The 21,163-nt window shown below is 48.4% G+C and overlaps 1 protein-coding gene across 3 annotated transcripts in view; it reads right to left on the bottom strand.

The window, feature by feature from the left end:
* Positions 1–1,013: 1,013 nt before the first annotated feature.
* Positions 1,014–21,163, bottom strand: part of ARMC6 (armadillo repeat containing 6) — an 817,534-nt gene continuing 797,384 nt past the window's right edge. For all 3 annotated transcript variants that reach the window (XM_069649134.1, XM_069649136.1, XM_069649137.1), the window contains one exon: positions 1,014–8,666. In XM_069649134.1, coding sequence (XP_069505235.1) covers positions 8,454–8,666 — 213 coding nt within the window. In that variant the 3' untranslated portion in view covers positions 1,014–8,453. The remainder of the gene's footprint in view (positions 8,667–21,163) is intronic.

Genomic DNA, 21,163 nt, shown 5'->3' on the forward strand with positions numbered 1-21,163 from the left:
TGGGGGATGGAGTGAAATGTAAAGTCAATATTTGTAGGATGTGTGACATGCCACACATTAATTAGGCCTAATGCCGATAGGAAATTCCGAAATTGTTAGTAATTTAGAAACTTTAGATCGTACTGCAGCCTGTCGAGAAAAGGGCTGACTATCGTCAAGAAAAGGGTTGACTATTTCATTGCTGTCTCCACAAACAATTAAATTATGGATATTGGATTTCAAAAGATAGTCTCTGAGAAGAGACCAAAAGACGGGATCCGAAGTGGTAGGGCATACACATTTAAGATCATATATTCCACAAGAATTCTGACAAGGAACCACCTACCCGAATCATCTGCATCAGATCTACTCACTTTACAATTAAGAGCCTTATTAATAAGAGTAATCATGCCATTTTTTCCCAAGCGCAGCACTAGTCAGTGCTTTGCCTAACCAAAACCTCTCGAGTTTGGCTGCTACAGTTTCCTGAATGCATGCAATAAACGATTTGGATCCATTCAGACAGGAAAGGACATTTTGGGCCTATTATTATTACGAGGTTGGCAGTAACCCACCGGTGCTACCGGCAGATTGCCGGAAACCCTGTAACACCAAATACGGCGCCTGACTTCCCGGTGCTACCAGGATATATCAAGTCCCGGTGGAGCGGAAAGTCAGGTGCTGGATTTTATAAGTCCACATTCCTGTGGAGTCCGATCACGGGAATGGGGACACAGAAGCACCGCCACCTTTGCTAATGGTGCAGGTGCCTCCGTGACAACTCTGCCTACTGGGGACGATGCACCCGGCAAGTCAGACCATACAGGCGCAACAGCCCTGGCAGGCAGAGTTGTAGTTTGCCGGTCCGGAAGGGTGTCAGTAAGTTGCTATCAGCACCTTTATTTCCGGACCGGCAAACTTCGAATGAGGCCCTTTGTCTTTTAATAGGATTATGAAATCCTCTAACATTCCATGAGGTTATATTTAACAACATATCATTGAACATGAGTGCATATAAAAAAACTTCCCATTAATTGCCCTTTTGAGGGTGATTTTATAGTAAGGAAAACAAACACATTGTAAATTGAAAACCTCTGGTCGCACCCATTGACAACAAGTCTTGAGGTTAACAATCAAGACTGTTAAAAGTGACATAACTTCCACTAGAGCCAACCTGTATAATCAGTGGACAACAAAAAAGGACACACAAGGGAAAGGGGAAGGCAACATCATTAACATGAAGATAATCATTGATAAATGACAAAAAAAGCAAGCAACGTGGCGAACAGGAAACTGCCACAATTAATCAGGTTGATGTTCAAAAGTACAGAAGCTGGAGAGCATGTTGAAATTAAGCCAACCCAACTCCGCTCCATCATATAACTTAATAATAAATTGTGAGTCCAAGGCCAAATTAATCGCTAAGTAAGCATAATACAAGGAATAATTCAGCAGAAAAATTGTCAAGAGGACATTCAAGTTGAAGTAGTAGGGTACAATGTATCAATTTCCTCCATCTTGTAAGTGTGAATGTAAAGTCTCAAATCCTGATGATTTTCAAAAGTAGTGGTTTGACCTTTCAGTGTAACTTTCAAAATACCTGGATGTATAATGCCAAATTTTGCATTAGGTTGTCTCGGAGCGGGTCTAAATGATAAAAGTTAATTTCTTCATGTTGTGGTTGTATTTCGAAACCTTTTGCGAGATCTAAATCTTGCACCCATTCCAAACCAGCTGTTTTATCTGCTTCACTTTGGTATGATAGGAATATGTGTGAAATCTAGAAAGGCAAAGATAAGAGTTCTCAAGGCGTTAACTCCACCACCAAGAGAGACAACTGTCCCAACCCTGTGAGCCCATTGAATATCGAGTTGAATTGTGGTGGGGAGCTCAAGTAATTTACGTAGCATGGTGTTTAAGAAAGGTCACCAGAATATTTTATTTATGACTTTCCCCCAAATTGGCTTCTCCCTGGAGGTCAAGGGTTATGTTTCCCTTACACAACAGGCCTGTAGAAAAAAAGACTGTAGATTACATTAATGCAAGTACTGTAAAAGCTAAGTTCTCAATTTTAAATGAAAATATATTCTACAATATAAGGCAAAAATTAAGTGTAGTCTAATAGTGGCCCGTTGGGGGAGATATTAAGGCAGAAATTAAAGAAAAAGTCCTCTTTCTTTACAAGAATACACTTCCTCGCTCACTTCACACGTAGTGCACAGCATTCACTCAGGCAAGTAGGTGACACCATTGCCTTGTCGCAGTAAAGAAAACACGGCCCGTGCTAATGTTGAGCCTTGCACCAATTGACAAGCAGCAAACATCTGCCAAAGAGGACCCATCCCACCAGTTTCCCCGCCAGTTCCGGTACCTCTCTTCACGTTTCAATATAATTAAAAGTAACAGAAGACTGAATGCACTATATCCAGGAGCGAAGCACACAATTCATTCTGTCATCTCAGTTGGTGCCAAGCCACGCCCCCTACAGGTGTGATGACAACTTTCCATTTAGTCCAAAAGGCTCTAAATAAGAGCCTCCCAGTCTGAAGGGTGCACACCTGAAAACCATACAAATGCGAGGGGCTAGGACTCAGGGACCCTTCTAGTCTCTTACTCCCTAACCGTGAAACTATATTGACTGTAGCTGGAAGTCAGGGACACTCCTAGTCTGTTACTCCCAAACTCTGAAACCAACTTCGACTGTTTGCGTCTTTCAGTAATACCCTTCTAGTCTGATGGGCACTTTTATTCTTCTAGTTTGAGAGGTTTTGAATCTGAGGTCCTTACTTTAAGAGGCTCTTATAACCTGCTTTATGAGTGTCTCAAATGGGCGAACACTTCCCATTCTAAGGCCTTATTCAGAATCTGCAATTATATCAATTTGTTTAACAGTACTCCGTGCCCCTCTAATATGAGGGGCTTTGATACGAACACAAGTAATGAAGTACTCAAATTCTGACACCTAAGTCTAAGAGTCTTTGACCATGGGACAATACTCATCTGAGGGGTCTCTGGCACGGGGATCCCGCTAGTCTGAGGGGCTGTAACCCAGAGATATTCCTAGCCTAAAACCTCTCTGACTAAGTCATCATCTAATTTGAGCAGCTCCAACTCAAACACCCTAGTGCAAGAGGCGATGACACCCATAGCATCGAACTGAGGGGATTCCAACTCATAGGTTCTCTTTGTCCAAGTAGAGAGATCATCCTAGCCTGAGGCGACCTCAACATGAGTCCCTCCCTAAATGAGGACAGTTGACACTGAGACCCTAATAGTTTGAGAGGCTTATATTACAAAACTCTCCTAATTTTAGAGCCTAGTTATGGGACACCTAAGTGAGTTTGGCTACCAAAGTTATAAGTAAAGTGACACTTCCTATAGATTAGATGAGAACATTATTCTGTGATCGCTGTATGTTTTATGTAACCTTGAAACGAAACATGTGTGGGCACACATCTTCTGCTTGCAGAGATTTTAAATGTACCCAGGGCAGAGTGTTCCATCTAGACGTAATTGGTCTATGTATACTGCTACCTGTAGTTTGGAGTTCTCTATCATATGCCACAAGAACTAGAATGAAAAAGAATCTAGAAAGGTGAGAGCTATTGGGACTCGACATGGGGCAGCTGGAAGTCTATCGTCCTGTGTCATGAAAACGTGGGAAATTCATTTGAAAAAACGATGCATCTGGGGAGGGGTAGTTGTGTGTTGAAAGGATTCCAATGGAGAACGCATTTTTCTATTGCACATTTCATTGCGTTTCCCCTCGTGTTTATTGAAATCTTATTAAGGATGGGTCATATTAGTCAATCTTTGAGCTTTATTACTCTCAGAACATGTTCTCTACTTGCCGAACACTGGTAAAACATGTCTGGTGTGCGCGTTTTGAAGATGCCAACTTTTTTCTTTCAAACCTACATTTCGAAAACTACTACCTTTACATTAAGGTGGTTTTCTTAGCTTTGGGATGTATACAATTAATGTGTGAAGTACAGACGCCTCAGTGAATAGTTGCACCCCACAACTGGCCCCTAGATCCTGGGATGAAATCACTATGTAAAGGACAAAGGTGGAGTGGAGTGCAGATTTTCACTGTAAAGTATCTGATCAGCTGAGCTCGCTGTAGAAAAGATAAAGGCCGCCAGTAGTGGGTGGTGTTTCATAGGGCCCCCTAAGGTGTGTGGGGCCCTTTTGCTTGCATTGTCTTGCCAGTTAAATGAACATCTTTCAGGTGTGATCACAACACAGGGCGTGCTTTCTTTAGCCCACTGAAATTACCTTTCACCAGCCCCCTATTTCTAGGACATCATCTTGTGTTCCAGAATGTTCCAGAGGAGGGTGAGGCTTAGTTGTGCCCCTGCTAATTTCTTTCCATGTGTTTGCTGTGAAGTAGTGCCAAGAGACCTATCTGGTGAACAAGACCTTAGAAAACCTCATATCCATGCAGGGACGACATACTCTTATTCGGGGTCACAAGTGTGAATCTATTTTTGTGAACACAAGGATGCCATCGCTGTCATATAATACTGCACACATTATTTATAGAACCGTGTCATGTGCTTAGCCACACGTGCATTTTTCCTTGAACTTCCAGTCCAATTTTTCATATAGGTTTTTGCTCTTATGTGCTTTTAGACTTTATTAAATTAGAATGAAAATAAAAAAAACAATACAAAAAATAAATTAATGTTAAATACTAAATCTCCGACATAAGGGCATGAGAATTATTGGAAAGAAAAGCGGTTAGCACGTTGTGACTGAGTGTGGCTAGTCAAGCTTTAGAAGGAGGATTGTTTTTTGTTGTTGCTAGAGACATCACAGCAGGCCCAATGTCTGAGAAGAGCGCTACATCCAAACAGTTGTATTACTTTTAACACTGCCAGCAGAGAACTCAAGGGATTAGTAGAATGCAAATAATAAGCAGGCTGGGGCGTTACCCTTACCCGGTATGGGGTAATAACTTGTAATCACAGATCATGGTGCCTATTATAAATATTTGATTGGTCGCTCCCACACATGTGCATCTTACGTTTTGAACGCTTCACGCAGTTATTTTTACACTTCTTTCCACCCCTCACAAAATATAAACTCTTCTTGCACAGAGTTGGACTGGTCCTAAAAGACAAAAGATTCTCTGCTGCCTCCGAAATGGGCGCAATGCAGCGGCTAAATCGGTCCCATTTTGGCATCAAACCGAAATTAACAGACTTCGCCCGAGCCCACCTTCCAGAGGCACTACGTCAGGAAAAGAAATGCCCGGGCAGCGGCAGGTGGCATAAGAGGGCCATGGAATACTAGGGGGGAGGAACAAGGGGCTAGCCAGGGAGCCAGTACAGACTGGTCTGGGCCAATCATGGTAAGATAGGGCTGGGGGAACAGAGGCGCAGAAAGCCTTGAAAAGCCTGCGAACGCAGGGGCAGGTGTTAGGGTCAGAGTACACATCACAGGCAAAGGGGTTTAAACAAGAAAGGGGCAGCGAGCCCTTTCTGGGTCCATTTTTTTATGCCTCTTTGATGAAGGCCAGAGGCTCAGACAGAGCGAATAATGTCACCAAGGAGTGCAAGCTGGCCCACAGCAGGTACAGCATCTGGAACAGAACAACTGTTGAAGAAGGGAAGAGTGTGGGATGCGTATACTGTAGCTCGGACAGGCTTTACAGGGCAGCCGTGATTCAGATCACACACGGTGACAAAACGCAGACTAGCGTCGATGACTGTAGTGGAATGCGCCCCTGTTAGCCTGCACTGCAGCGGAGGATCGGTGACCAGAAACAGCTGTTTTCTGAAACTGAAGGGAAACTGAAGCAAGGAGTCAGGCTAAACTGAAAAAGTGGCTGTGTGCAGTTATTCTGGATGTGCATTGAGTCAGAGAAACAACAAGAGGAGTTTCAAGGGTATGGAGAGCACAAGCAATATTGAATCTTTTATTAGGAAGATCGCACAGCCAGAGAGAAGGTGTTGGATTGGCTCATAGCACAGGCCACGGGTTCTGACAAGGAGAAACAGCTGTAGGTTGTGCCACCCAAAGAGGAGCTGCAGGAGGAGGATTGCATATCGGATACGCAGTTAGCTCCGCGACCCCCATTGGTCTCAATTTACCACCCCTTACCACAGCAGGATCAGCGGTCAAACTGCCTGCGACAACAAGGTCAAAGGCAAAGAAGGGAGCGGCGAAAACAGAGGAGAGAGAAACGGTCTCCACAGCAGATGGGTCGTCTGCAGCCTTAATGGCGGCAGTGCAACCTGGGTGAGCAAATTAACGAAATGGCGATGCATTATGTGAAAAATGCATTAAGAGTAATAACATACATGCAGCTAATGTTAATAACTGTACCAAACATTTCGGCACACAGAGTAGAACTTCTAGGAGACAGGATGGTAGCAATGTTTCGGGGGTGCAAATAATGAGGTGGAAGGGGATATGGCAAGAGTTTCTGAACAGTCAGCAGTTCGCAATGAAGGACAGTGACAAGCTAGCGGGCCTTTGAATGCACCTGTATAGTAGGGGCATGGGACAGTGGCAGGGTTGAAGGAAATAGGGCAATGGAAATCAGACCACTATACGTGAGGAAGGGTGGAACCAGCTGCTGTCTGCATCAAATAACACCATTTCCTTTCTCTCCCTGTCCTCCCTACACCAAACAGGTGGTCTACCAAGGAAGAAAGTGGCGTGGGCCTTGGGCCATTCTTTTGTAAAGAGCGCAGAGGAATGGGTGGTTTTTTCATGAAGAAGGGGATATGCCCAGATTTCATAGCGTAGAGGTAAAGTGGTTTGGGAAGTCGGGTATGAGGTGGGAACAGATGGAGGAACTGGTCACCACACTACTGAGTAAGCATGCCATGCCATTATCATCCCCTTATGGGGCAACAACCTCACGGTTAAAGGTAGGGGGCAGTTGCTAAGAGATATGCCATCCTATTTTTGGAACTTGAGGAAACAAGTGAGAGAGTGCGAACTATTGTGGTCAGAAATAGTGCCCAGATGCCAGTGGATTGGAGCAGGCTTGCATAAGGCAGTCGAGAAAAGAAGGAAGAAACTCAACTTGGCGATGGCCACGTTTTTCAGAATGGTAGGTTTTGCCCTTATTCGGCATGACCTGAGGAACCTGTACCTCCCAGGTTCCCTTTGCAAGGACGGTGTGCATTTGTCAGATTTGGGGACCAACATATTATTGATGAATATTGAGGATACCCTCAGAGAGAGGGTGTTGTGCGACGGGATAGGTAGAATAGCATTGTGGTGGGGGACGGGAACCCCTTTTTACTGTGGCAGTCACACAGGGTATCAAGCACGAAATGGCTTATAAAATGAATAAACTGGACTGAAAAGGCCCCTCACCCCTCCGGAGGCCGGACATGGCAGGGGTTGGGATACCTGGCGTTGCAGCACTGCAGCTTCCGCCTTTCAGGCAGATAGAAACAGACGACACTCCTTACTGCCGCACACGTGGACTGGGGAGTGGGACCTGTACAGTGGAAGACTTAAGAAATGGGGGTGTTGCTTCGCAAACAATCGGCATTTTTGCATTAATACTTGAGCCTGCGGATCGCTCTGGAGCTGATCGCTGTTGGCGCAGAAATGAGGGGTAAATATATTTATTCCATTCCTGATGTGGACGACTGCACATGTTAAAGGAATGGCCTAACCGCAGCAGGCGGCATAAGGAAGCTATGGAATAACATGGCGAAGGAACAGGAGCTCAGCCAGGGAGCCAGTACAGACTGGTTTGGGCTAGTCATGGTAACAATGTAGGGCTGGGGGACGCAGAGCCGACCTGATTGGCCGAGGGATGGGTGGGTGTTAGGGTCAGAGTACACTCACAGGCAAAAGGGTGTAAATAAGAAAGGTGTTGCAAGCTCTTGTTGGATCCATTTTTAATACCTCATGAACGTATCCCACCCTCCTCACCCTAACATTCCAATTTGCATTGCAGGTATAACTAATGGTATTCATTTTGTCGCAGCAGTGCGGTCACACAGGTGAACAAGCAAGACATGAATGACCTATAAAATGAATGAACTGGACAGATAAGGCCTCTTGCCTCTTCGGAGGCCTGACGTGGCACGGTTTGGGGGGGTCTGAGGCGCAGCCCTGCAGCCTCAGCCTTTCAGGCAGACAGAAACTGCCGGTGCCCATACAGCTCGTACCTGAGATTGCACCCTTATACTAGAGAGAAGGCCCAGGCAAGGTGGGGGAGTGGAACCTATACATCGGAATACTTAAGAAATGGGGGCGTTGCTTTGAAAGAAATTGACATTTTTGCATTAATACTGGAGCCTGCTTATCACGGTGGTGCTGATATTTGTTGTAAATATGTACTACATTGCCGCCTAATATTATCCACCAGATAAAGCATGGTCTCCTTCATTCTTGCGTCAATTATTTAAAACAGGCAGCAATGAGGGGGGAAATGGACGACTGCCCACGTTAGCTTATTCTCCACGCTGGACTGTGCGTCTCTGGTTTTCAGGAAGTTACTGCGTCAGGCTGCCCTTCTGGCCAGTCCAGAGCTCACGCAACTCCACGGTACAGCCAAGATCTCGTAGTGCCGCTTTGGCCACGTCGCCACAGTCTATGTGCGTGGTCTGCGCTTGCACAATTAGGGTCTCGGCTCCCATTTCCAGAATAGGCTGCGATAAGTCCTGAGTACGGGACACCAGGTTCCGAATCAGCATGCAGGCTTGTTTCTGTTCAGAAGGCGGGAAAAACACAAGACACACTGTCAGTTTCTTGCCCTCGAAAGTTGGCGATTTCAGCAGAAGAGCATTCATGAAACGCATTCGCATCTACAACAGCATACAGTTCAGCAGCAGATCAAGGGTGGCACATAATGACATCCCCGGCCAATAGCAAGGTTCCCTTAGAAAGGTCAGGCGGTGGAGAGGCGAGAGCAGGCTGGCTTCCAGTTCTCGCTCCTTGCCAGAGTTTCATTTCAGCTTCTTTGCAGACACATCTACAAATGAAAACAGTGCCTTGAAAATGTGTATCCAATACCAATAAGGAACACGTTACTTACCTGTAACTGTTGTTCTCCAGCATGGGTCTGGCATGGATTCACATGCTCATGAATATTCCCCGTTGGTCAGGCTGGGAATCCTCGGTAAAGAAAAAATCAGTATCAGTTTCGTTTCTGATCTGTCTTTCTTAGTAGTAACCAATCACTGATCTCTGGGTCATACTGTCCCCAGCCAATGACTGCCCTCTCCCTAAACCCCGCCTCTGGCAGCCATCCTCAGATTTGGTAGCACGCCAAGCGACAGTATGACCAAGTGAAGAGCCGCAGAGGGGCAGGTGGGAGGGTTCGCATGTGAATCCATGTGAATCCATGCCAGACACATGCTGGAGAACAACAGTTACAGGCAAGTTCCTTCTCCAGCATAGGGTCTGGCATGGATTCACATGCTCATGAATAAAGAATACATAGCAGCATGCACATGCACAACCACGGGAGGTGGCAAAGGCTCAACATTAAGCATTACATCCAAAACTCAACATTAAGCAATTCTTACCTCCTCACCAGGCTCACCTTAGGCGAACAGGTTGCGCAGCACTGCTTGGCCGACCCCGGACTCCTCCCTGGAGTCCCGATCGACGCAGTAGAATCTCGTGAAGGTGTGCATCGACCTCCACGTAGCAGCCCTGCAGATGTCCAGCAGGGGCACACCAGGCAGGAACGCCGTGGTAGCAGCGATCGCTCTGGTCGAATGGGCTCTCGGATAGCCGGGCAGCGGTCGGTTTGCCAACCGGTGACAGTGCATGATGCAGCGGAGAGTCATCTGGAAATGGAAGTCTTCGAGAGAGCCTTCCCTTGATTCACAGACCCAAAGTTCACAAACAGTTGTGACGTCTTCCGAAAACTCTTCGTGCGGTCCACGTAGAACTTCAGCGCTCTAGCTACATCCAGCGAGTGCAAAGTCATCTCGGCCGGCGTCGAAGGCGACGGGAAGACAACTGGTAACACCAAGGGCTCATTGAGGTGGAAGTCCGATGACACCTTGGGCATAAAGGAGGGGTGCGTCCTCAGCACCACCCTCGTGTCATGAAAAGTCAAGTATGGAGGCCTGCAAGATAGGGCCTGGATCTCTCCCACTCGTCGTGCGGAGGTGATGGCCACAAGGAACGCTGTCTTCCATGACAGGAACTTCAAAGGCGCCGAATGCATAGGCTCGAATGGGGCGCCCATGAGCCTGGTCAGCACCACATTAAGCTCCCAAGCCGGGGCAGGAGCCTTCACCGGCGGGAATGATCGGAATAGTCCCTTCATGAATTCCTTCACGACGCCCGTCCCGTAGTCCTAGTATATCAGGAGATGGCAGGCAGATGTATTTTGATGGAGGCGTGAGCCAGTCCAGCTTTGGCCATCGACAGTAGGTACGGCAATACTTGAGGGGCCGTAATCCGCAGAGCGTTAATCTTCTGTGCACGGCACCAGACAGAGAAACCTCTTCCATTTATGACCGTAACACTTGAGAGTTGAGGACGCCCTGGCTTTTGCAAGAACCTCTCTGCAATCAGCCGGTATATCGTAGCCTCCAAACTCTAGTGCTGCAGGAGCCAGGCCTGCAAGTTCAGCGACTGTGGGTCGCGATGGAGAATGGCGCCTCCTTCTCTGGAGAGAAGATCCGCGTTCGCCGGCAGCTTGACTGGTGGGGACGTTGACAAGTCCAGAAGGTCCGGGAACCAGATCTGCCTCGGCCACACCGGTGCGATGAGGATCATCCTGCATCTGGACTTCTTGAGCTGGTTGATGAGGCGGAGCAGCAACGGCAACGGAGGGAACACGTATAGAAACAGGCCGTCCCAGGGGAACGAGAAAGCATCGCCCATGCTCCTCGGCTGTGGGAACCTGCTGGCGAACCTCTGGCACTTGGAATTCGTCGCTGTCGCGAACAGGTCGATCTGGAGTTTGCCCCATCGTTGGAAGAACCGATCCACTTCATCCTGTCGCAGTTCCCACTCGTGGCACGAGCGCAGCTCCCTGCTGAGTGAGTCGGCGATGGTGTTTTTTATTCCTGCCAAGTGGAAGGGAACCAGAAACATCCCCTGGGCGACTGCCCAGTGCCACAGATCCTGGGCCTCCTTGGATAGGGCTGGGGATCTGGTGCCCCCTTGTTTCCGTATGTAGAACATCGTGGTGGTGTTGTCGCTGAAGATCCTCACCACTTTGTCCTTGAGGGACGGAAGGAACGACTTGAGAGCCCAGAACACTGCTCGGAGCTCCAGAATGTTGATGTGGAGAGACCTCTCCTCCGGGAGCCAAAGACCTCTTGCGTGGAGATCTCCGGTGTGGGCCCCCCAACCCTCCAGAGAGGCGTCTGTCGTCACCGTCTCCTGAAACGCCAGGGTTTGAAAGTCCGTGCCTGTAGAGAGGTGAGCACGGGTGCCCCACCATAGGATCGCCCGACGGAACTCCTCGTCGAGAGGGATCCTGTCCTCGAAGCAGCCCGTCGCCTGAAACCAGCGGGCGTCGAGGAACTCCTGTAGCGGACGCATCAGAAGTCTGCAAAGGGGTACAAGGTAGATGCATGAGGACATCATCCCGATAAGGGACTTGATGGACCTCACCCTGGCCACGTCCGTGGCTAACATGCGCCGTACCTTGCCCAGGATGGTCTTGGTCCTCTCCTCTGAAGGGGAGGCCAATTACCCCACTGTATCGAGCTTCGCTCCCAGAAACAGTGCTACTTGCTATGGAACCAGGTGGGATTTGGGGTAGTTGATGGCAAACCCCAGCTCCGTGAGTTACCGGACGGTCCTCGCCGTATGTTCGACGGCGAGTTCCCTTGTCCTTGCCCGGATTAGCCAGTCGTCCAGGTAGGGGTAGACGTGGATCCCCTGCAGGAGCAGCCGCGCCACCACTGGTGCCAGGCATTTGGTGAAAACCCTGGGTGCCGACTTTAATCCGAACGGTAGGGCTCTGAATTGGTAGTGGCGTCCCTGAACCACGAACCTGAGGAACTTCCTGTGCCTTTTTAGAATGGGGATGTGGAAGTAAGCATCCTCCAGGTCCAACGACGATAGGAAGTCGCCTTCCTCCAGCTGTCCCAGCACGTGCTGGAGGGTGACCATCCTGAATTTCTGCGCCTTGATGTATTTGTTTAACCAACGCAGGTCCAGGATGGGGCGCCAACCGCCTGTCTTCTTTCTGACGAGGAAGTACCTTGAGTACACTCCGGAGCCCCGGAGCCTCCTGGGGACGAGCTCGATGGCACCTTTCTTGAGCATCGCCTTTACCTCAAACAGCAGTTGAGGGACGTGATTATCCTTCATGGCCACAGGAGGAATGCGAGGGCACTTCTTTTGGAATTCCAGCGAGAGCCCGTTGGCCAGGGTGTCCAACACCCAACGGTCGGTGGAGTTAGACTCCCACGCGCTGACGAACGTCAGCCGGCCTCCCACCGGGGTGCTTCGGTGGGGGCCCGACAACACGGCCGGGTCAGTCTTGCTTGGAGGCGGCCTTGCCGCCTTGTTGACGACGGCAGGCTCCCCCTTGCTTGCCGCGACCTCTGTAGGCCTCCTGGGAAGAGGAGCGGGCTGTCTGGTGGTAAGTGGAGGAGCCACCGCTGGATCCTTTGGAGGCACCCTGTCTGCCTCCGGAGCTCCGAAAGGGCCATCGCTGTTGAAGCACCCCAAGGGCCCGGTCCGTCTCCGAGTCGGTCTTGATGGCCTGTAGAGACTAGTCCACCGCCTTACCAAAAAGGTTGTTGCCGTCGAACGGCATGTCCAACACTCTGGTCTGGACGTCCTGGCGAAAGTCTGTCACCTTGAGCCATCCTCGTCGTCGGAGGCAAACTCTGTTGCCCATTTGGCGAAATCCGGTATCAGCAATGTCCGTTACCACCGTTATGGCGTGATCCGACGCCACCTCACCTTCCTGCAGAATTTCTAGGGCCTCCGCCCTCTTGTCGTCAGACAGGAAGTCTAGCAGGGGAGCTATCTTGAACCAGAGCTCCCTGTCGTAGCTGGCCACGATCGCTAAGGCATTGGCCGCCTTAATCGTCGTCGCCACCGACGAGATGACTGGTTGTCCCATAGAGTCCAACTTCTTGCCCTTGTTGTCCGTGGGGAAGTGGAAATTGAAGCCGCCGCACCCGCTGCCGCCTTCTTAGCCGCTGCCGAGACGACAGAGTCTGGCGTGGGTTGGGCCCTGAGGCACAAGGGGGCGGCATCGGGGACTTGGTACTTCTTCTCGTATCGGTCCCTCTTGGCGGGTGTCGTGGAAGGGTTCTTGAGGACAGCAAGCTCCTCGTCCCAGATGTCGTCGAGCAAAGGCACCGCGAGGACCGTCTTCCTCTTGGCCTCTCGTTGTTGGTACAGAAACCCCTCCTTTTTCTGTTCTTCAGGGCAGAGCTGGAAGAGCTCGGATGCCCTGGTTATCATGGCGTGGAAAGAGCCAATTTCGTCGGCTGGAGAAGCCCGCGGGGGGGTGGGGGGGAAGGGTGATGACGGGATGTCCGCTGTGTCATCGCTGCCATCATCATCCGTCCTTGTCGCTGTATCCGTCGCCGTATCCTCTCTAGGGTCTGGCGAGGGGGATGAGGGGTCCACAGGTCTCGGCGGCACGAAGGGCGGAGCGGGGTGGACTCTCCTCCGCTTGTTCGGAGGGCTTCCCGACGGGCCTGGTTCTGGATCCTCCGTCGGGGTCCGTGGTAATCTCGTCCTTATCTCGGTGCATAAGGATTGGATTGCCAACAAAACGGCCGCCAAGCTATCCTGGGGCTCGGGTAATGGCTGCGACGGACGGGATGGCTGCTCCACTGGGCCCTCTTCGTCGTCATCGTCGCTATCTTCGATCACGTCAGCAGGGACCGCGCCCCCTGGGATCGAACCTTCTCGAACCTCTCGTTGAGGCCCATGAACTTCTCGTTGAGGCCTATGGACCTTTCGTTGAGGCCCTTCTCGGTTTCCACCACCTCCTCCTCAGAGGCTGATTCCGAGTCTGTAATGGCCACCGCCCCCCCCTCTTTTTCTGCCGGGGACTTCAAGGGTGTCTTAACGGTGGGCTGGAAAGAGGATTCCCTCCGCGGTGGCCGGGATACTCTGGGCCCAGAGGCTGTTTCCACTGGCGTAGTCTCAGCTGGCTTCGCCAGGGTCGCAGCGACCACTTCGATAGAGGCCTTTGCCGGCTGGATCAAAGCCCTCACCACCTTAGGTGCGTCCTGGGCCTTCGCCTTGGGGGGAGGGTCAGCGCCTCGCTCCCCCTTCGAGATCGACCGGGTCCGCTCCAGCGGCTTACCCGGGTTCTCGGGCTTCCTCTTCCCCGAACCAGAGCGCTGGTTCATGGTTGAACGTGCCAGGGAAGTAGCGCCCTGCCTGGCAGCCGAAGAGCCCGACCTTTCGGCGCTCCCGGTGCCCGCGGACTCGAAGTGCTTGGCCTTCTGTTGGGCCCCCGTTGCCGGGGCGCCCTCACAGGACTTAGAAGCCCGCTCAGACTTTTTCTTCGCCTTCTCACCTGCTGTGCCCTTCTCCAGCCAGGCGGCGAGGCGGGAACGACGATCTTGTTTGGTCCGTTCCGAAAGGTTATTGCAGAACGCACAGTCCTTCTCCATGTGCGCTTGTCCGCATGAAGGCAGTAGAGACATCGCAAATGCTCGTCCTTGAAAACGTTTTGCAATCCGCATCCAGGGCAGCACCTGAACAGCTTGGATCCGGGCGTCGAGCTTATCTTGTCCTGGGCCATGTCCGTTGAGGTAGGCCGCAGATCTTCTGGAAACCTCCAGGAAGTGTAAACTCGACGAAAACTTCACCCTTGAGGGGCATAGTGGAATTCCGAAACGGTTCCCCGGTTTCGGAAGTAGAAACGGTGGAGCTTGAGGCTCGATTAAACCAAAAAAATGAGAAAATCTCCTGAAAAGCGTGAAAACGCAGCAAAAACCTCGAGAGCTAAAGCACGAGGACTCCCAACACTTGAGCGTGCGGGAAAAACCTGAGAGGCGGGGCTTAGGGAGAGGGCAGTCATTGGCTGGGGGCAGTATGACCCAGAGATCAGTGATTGGTTACTACTAAGAAAGACAGATCAGAAACGAAACCGATACTGATTTTTTCTTTACCAAGGATTCCCAGCCTGACGACGGGAAATATTCATGAGCATGTGAATCCATGCCAGACCCCACGCTGGAGAAACAAGCAAACAACTGTTGGCTTTGCCAATGCTCGTTATCAACAATACTTCAGTGCAAGGACATGCATACTGCGTAAGGCTTTTGCGCCTTGAAACACTGTGTATAGGCGCATTATAAAAACCCAATAAATAATTAAAAAAAAAAAGAAAATACATTACGTGGCTGAAAGCACACTTCGCGACATTTTTACTATACAAGTAACCCATTTACAACTGCATTTAAGCCATTAACTCTCAGAAGACTGCTTTGAGCTAACAGTGGCAGCCACCGCACAATTGTTACTGCATGATAGAGCTAAAAGAAATCCGAGGAGGCTGTGCTTTGGGTGGAGAGGATTGCATAGGGATTAGCATAGTCATGGGCAGCCAATGGGTGGGTAAATAACCAAGCGCCCACAAACTGCATCTCCCTCCTCAGAACCAATCTCCTTCCTAGCTGTACTCCAATCCAATAGTATCAGATTGTCCACCTAAAGACCCTACCTGGTTCAGCAACCAATTATGAGTGGCATGACGAAGATGACTGAGCCTGTCTTCTTCAATGCTAATGATACCTTAAACATGCACTACCACTGGGAAGATATTCTAGACAAGTAAATGGAAACAAATCGCTTTCATCTCCCCTTTTGTCTCAACTGCTCACGCTGTGCACACTGGAGTACCCCAAGGCGCATGCCTCTCTGCTCTCCTTTTCAACCTCTATCTGAACAGTCTACCAGGAATCATCCGCGCGTGCAACCTCTCCCGTTAAAACTACGCTGACGATACCCAAATTATCTTAAAAACCCACTTCCCGTCCTTGAAGCTTGCCTCCATGATATTCACCGATGGATGACAAATAACCACCTCCTTTTGAACCCTGATAAAACCGAAATCATGTTGTGGAGCAATACTGGACTTCTACGACAACCGCACCCATGGCCCTCCCTATTTCAGCCCCCCCCCCCCAATACAGTGAAAAACCTAGGATGCACCATGGACTGAAGCCTAACCATCTCCCATCAGATCAATAATGTTTCAAAATGCTGTCACTACCACCATAAGCTTCTTAGATGCATTTTACCTACCTCGCCAACCCTAACAGACTCGCCGCTGTTATGTCTATTGTAATGTTGTGGGGCGCATTTACAGGCCCTAACAGAAATCCCTGTCAAATGAAAAACGACATTAAACGTTGCCACAGAAAACGGCTGCGCTGTGTGTCCCATGGCACATGTGTGGCAAGCATGTGAACCTTTCACCAAGAACGGCTCCGCAATTGTTTTCTTTTCATCTGAATAATCAACAGTTATGCCCTGCATTCAGAATGGCTCTGCGTTTGCTGTTCTGTCATCTGAACACCAAAGTTGTGTACTGCATTCAAGAGGGCCCTGCATTTGTTTTTCTTTCATCTGAACCACAAAGTCATGCGCTGCATTGAAAAACGGCTCTACTTTTGCTGTTCTGTCATCTGGATACTAAAGTTGTGCACTGCATTCAAGATGGCCCTGCGTTTGTTTTTTCTTTCATCTGAAACCCCACATCATTATGCGCTGCATTGAAAACCAGCCCTGCATGCTTTATTCCATTTGAATGCCAAAAAGTTAGGCAATACATCTGAAAACAGCCTTGTCTTACTGTTCATTCACACAAGGGGCAAGGATTTCACATTGCAACCCGACACAGCTTTTGTTTTCCCTTTCATGCGAACGGCAGCACTCTGAAAAACCGCAAATGACTGAAAATCGGCTTCGCGTTTTGTTCCATGTCAAATCACTTACAGAACTGCATTTCAAAGATTGGATGAAATACGGCTTGCACACTTGTAAAAGAGGAAAAAGAAAAATCACTTTTAAAAGCCACTGTGAAAAGGTAGCTTTGCTTGCACAGAATTGTCAATGAATATGTTGGGATGGGGAGCTGACAAAGCCATATACATTATATTTCCCCCCCCCACAAGACTTCAATTTGGCCGAGGCTCAGAAATACCAGTAAAACCAGTTTGGTTCAGGCAGGAACAACTCAATTGGAAGTCTGGCCTCCCCCTGGAAGTCAAGTAAGTGAGTGAACTATTCCGCAATGACATATGAGGTGGCTGAGTGCATGATAATTACCTGTTCTGCTAGACTGAAAGGCAGTACTAGCAGAGGGGACAAAGAAAGCCAGTGGGGCCAATGCTTGACCAATAAGTGTGAGTTCTGAAGTACAAACTTCAAAGGGGCAATAAAAGTCTTTTGTTGCAAGCTGAGCCAGGGGGAAGACAGTTTGCTGTGAGGAATGAAGCACCGCCCACCATATTTGACAAATCCTCCAAATTGACATTAGTGATTCATTTTAGCAATTTTTCCCAGCACTCAGAATAAGAAAAACATTTAGTTTTATGTTATTTTTCCATGCAATTTCCAAGCGGATGTTAAGAGACCAAGTACATTTTCCTACCACTTTGTGGACTGAAATGGCCAGTAAAAACTTGTTTCTGGCTGATGTATAAATTTGACAAGGAGGAAAATTGGTGGACACATGGGAACTGAGATTGGGAACATGTCTAATTCTTTGCTGAATTGTAACTGTTATGTGTTCATGAAAAGGGCAAAAATGAGCCAAAAAGGCTATGCTACCTCGCACACAGTTGGCGATCGGACTGTCAAATTCCCCGTGGCCCACTGAAACCGCCTACCTACTTCTTATGGCAGTGGCTATTATAAGTCTGAGGTTATGCTAAAAACTGGACCTGAGAAACAACAAACTGTCATAAATGCCCAAATAGACAAATGATGCTCTCTCCCCTGAACCAATAAGGCCAGGAGTCAGAGAGAGGACTGATAGAATGTCCAATCCTCGGGTAGGGCTAATTTTGGCGTACTCCCCTAGATTGTAAAATTAGTGATGTCATTTGGGCTATATAAGGCACTGTACTAGACACAGGAGGAGACACAGACACATGAATCCAGGGAGACAGGAGAAAAGGACATTTGAAACCATCCAAAACAACCCCAGTCCCAAATTGCGTACCCCTTTTCTTTTTGTAACATAACCCCATTGAAAATCCAATTGAAAGTCCCCAAATTGCTAGTATAATTCATTCACCTTCCCATGGAAGAATTTGTTTAGCCTGAGTATATTAGCCTATTCCCTGTGATAAATCTCTCAGTGGTCTGTGTAAATCCCTAGCGTATTTTGAAGTAAATCCATTAATTCTCCCATAAGGAAATTCACAGTGTAATTTGGTTGAAATTCTAAATTAACCCCCTTGTGCCTAGTGCATTTCTTTAAGAACTCTAGTCTTTAAAATACAGTCAACAGAATTGGTCCTTGTCAATGAAAATCTAATCTTTTTCAGTGTATTGTCTGCATTCCCTACGAATTCCTAATTAGCATTGGTCCCATTGAAAAACCCACATTGTAGTCCCATTGAAAGCAATCCCTTTTTGCTAGCATCCTATCTGTTATGTGACTCTGTCCTTGTCCTTAATACCGATTTCCGATTTTGACAGCTCAGCCCTTTCCTTAGCTGCCTGTCATTACAAATCCTGTGTAAAACGAATTTTCATTTGCCAATTGTATTCCTCTTTTGCATTCAATTCTTCCCCAAAATCGATTTTCCTACCTTGTTTTCACGTTGCCCTGGTGTGCTGATTAGTAGTCGCTAACCTTCCCTATCTCCTCAAGTGTAGCAACACGAATTTCCTTTCTAGCTGTCTCACCGTGGTTGTGAGCTGCCGTGCAAGTAATCATCCGGATCTGCAGTTTTGCTCCAAAAACGGGTTTACATTTTCTTTTCTGACTTCCCATCCTGGGGTGGTGGGCTGTATTCCAAATCCGATTTTCTCTCTTCATCCTTAGTCCTTGCCACTGCCTTCCATCCAAAGGGAATTAAGTTAGCTGATGTTTGGGGGCGAGTGTTGCAGGGGGTGTGTTTAACCTTGGTGCCCTCATATGCTTTGAAACCGTTTTTCCTGTTTTGCATTAAAGATCCATGTGAATTGTTAGAATTTTGAACCCATTGTTCTGTAGGAAGCATTGCATTTGTGTTGCCACAACACTGGAGGCTGTTGTCAAATTGTTTGATTTTTTTTTCCATTCAATAATAAATTAATAAATATCTTATTGATACACACCGGCCTGGTTCCTAGTCCATTGTGACACAGGGTGTTTGTAAAGGTGAGCGCAAGACGGGTTGGAGGCCTACTCAAATAAAAGAACCCGTGAGTTATTCAAGATATAAAGCGTTTTTATTGTGCGCCACATTCCTTGTCCGGGGAAGGAGTCCCTGGCTGGAGTGTGCCGCGTTCTAAAACCGTGACAATGTCGAGACTGGACTATGCCAACTCCTTATATCTGGGAGCACCGGCATACCAACTCAACAAACTCCAAAGAGCCCAAAACACTGCAGCCAAATTCCTCCTCGCCATGGGACACAGAGACCACATCTCACCTGCTCTCCGTATACTCCACTGGCTCCCGGTCGGACGAAGGGCCACCTTCAAGACCCTATGCATTACCCACCGAGCAGTACACAAGACCAGTCCAATGTACTTACAAGAGAAGATAAAACCCTACCTTCCATCTTTCACCCCAAGGTCAAGCTCTGCCCTCTTTCTAGTTATTCCAACCTCGGAGGATCCGCATTCTCAACCTTGGCCCCAACTCTGGGCAACTCACTCCTCCCACATATTCAACACAACGAAGACTTCATGGCCTTCCGCAAATCTCAAAAAACCTGGCCCTTTCCATAAATGCCTGTTAAGACCATCTAAAGCAGCTGAAACCTTGCAACACGCCGGCAAATGTTCAAGAGACCCCGAGCAATTACGCCTCTGAATGCGACTAAGTCACTAATATTTTTACGCTGAAGGCCGCAATTGTAAATGTGCACCTGAAATCTGCAACAGCAAGCTCTTTAGATCAAATCCTCCACCAAGACACTCGCCTCTCCTATCAGCATGCTCACTCTCTATTCTACACCAATACACAATTAGAGCGCAGCTACACCCATCGATCAATTTAGGCCTACCTGATCAGATACAAACAATCCTTCATGAACACCTCAACATTCTGATACAACGCAGCTATAGCCAGGAAAATCGGCCTAGCTGCACACACGTCCTGCAAAGGCCAAACACCCAGTCATGGTGAACAAGCTCCAGACTGCACACATTCAACTGATATCAAATATCACCACACCTAATGCTAGGATGCAGCTACCACCAGGCAATCGCATCAGCTATCTGCGCACATAATCTGTACACCCTATGACACCTTACTCTCTCGACTGACCTAGGCTACGGTCCCCGAGGGCGTTCATTTTACCAGTGCTTTGAGGTCATACCAATGATATATAGAGCGCTATATAAATGCCAAATAACATAACATAACTGGGAATATCTTGAACAGAGGGGCCCCAGACAGCCCATCGTCCCGACAGAGCTACAAATGAGCTTGAGGTGTGTCATGACTACAGCTATGACGTTTCTAAACACCATTTCAGCATCATTCAGCCCAAAAGGTAAAACCTTTGTACCGACAACGTCGAACGTCCGCTCTTCTTTCCTAATGGCGATGTGAAAAGAAGCGTCCAGAAGATAGAGCAATACTAACCAGTCCCCTTCCTGTAGAAAAAACAAAAACGTCCAAAATCTTCACCATGTAGAAGTTTCAAACACAAGACAATATTTAGAAATTACAAGTAGAATGCGGGCTTTGTCACCAAAAAATGAGGGGGCATTAGAAGGAAATTGGAACTAAAATACCAGCATGCTTGATGTTCGGGAACTTCAATGACACCCAGGGACAAGAGTATTTTATTTAGTTCTAGGAGTTCAATAGCCACCCTCTGATGGAGCAGAAGTGACTTAGGTCGAACACGCGGAAGCGTTAGCGAATAGTAACCCTGCTTTACGATTAAAACTAATAGGCCTTGAGTGTCACATCTCGCCGTTGGTAATAAAACGGGCGTATCCTGCCACCTACCGGTGAGGAAAAGGTTTTTAAAATAACTGGGCACTGATGACTTGGTGGAATCGGCGCACACAGGAACTTCACTTTTGAGCAGAAATGTCACTTTTTATTAGCAACAATGTTCTT

The sequence above is a fragment of the Ambystoma mexicanum genome, chromosome 1p, assembly GCF_040938575.1.
Source record: "Ambystoma mexicanum isolate Mex_15411 chromosome 1p, UKY_AmexF1_1, whole genome shotgun sequence".
Taxonomy (NCBI): Eukaryota; Metazoa; Chordata; class Amphibia; order Caudata; family Ambystomatidae; genus Ambystoma; species Ambystoma mexicanum.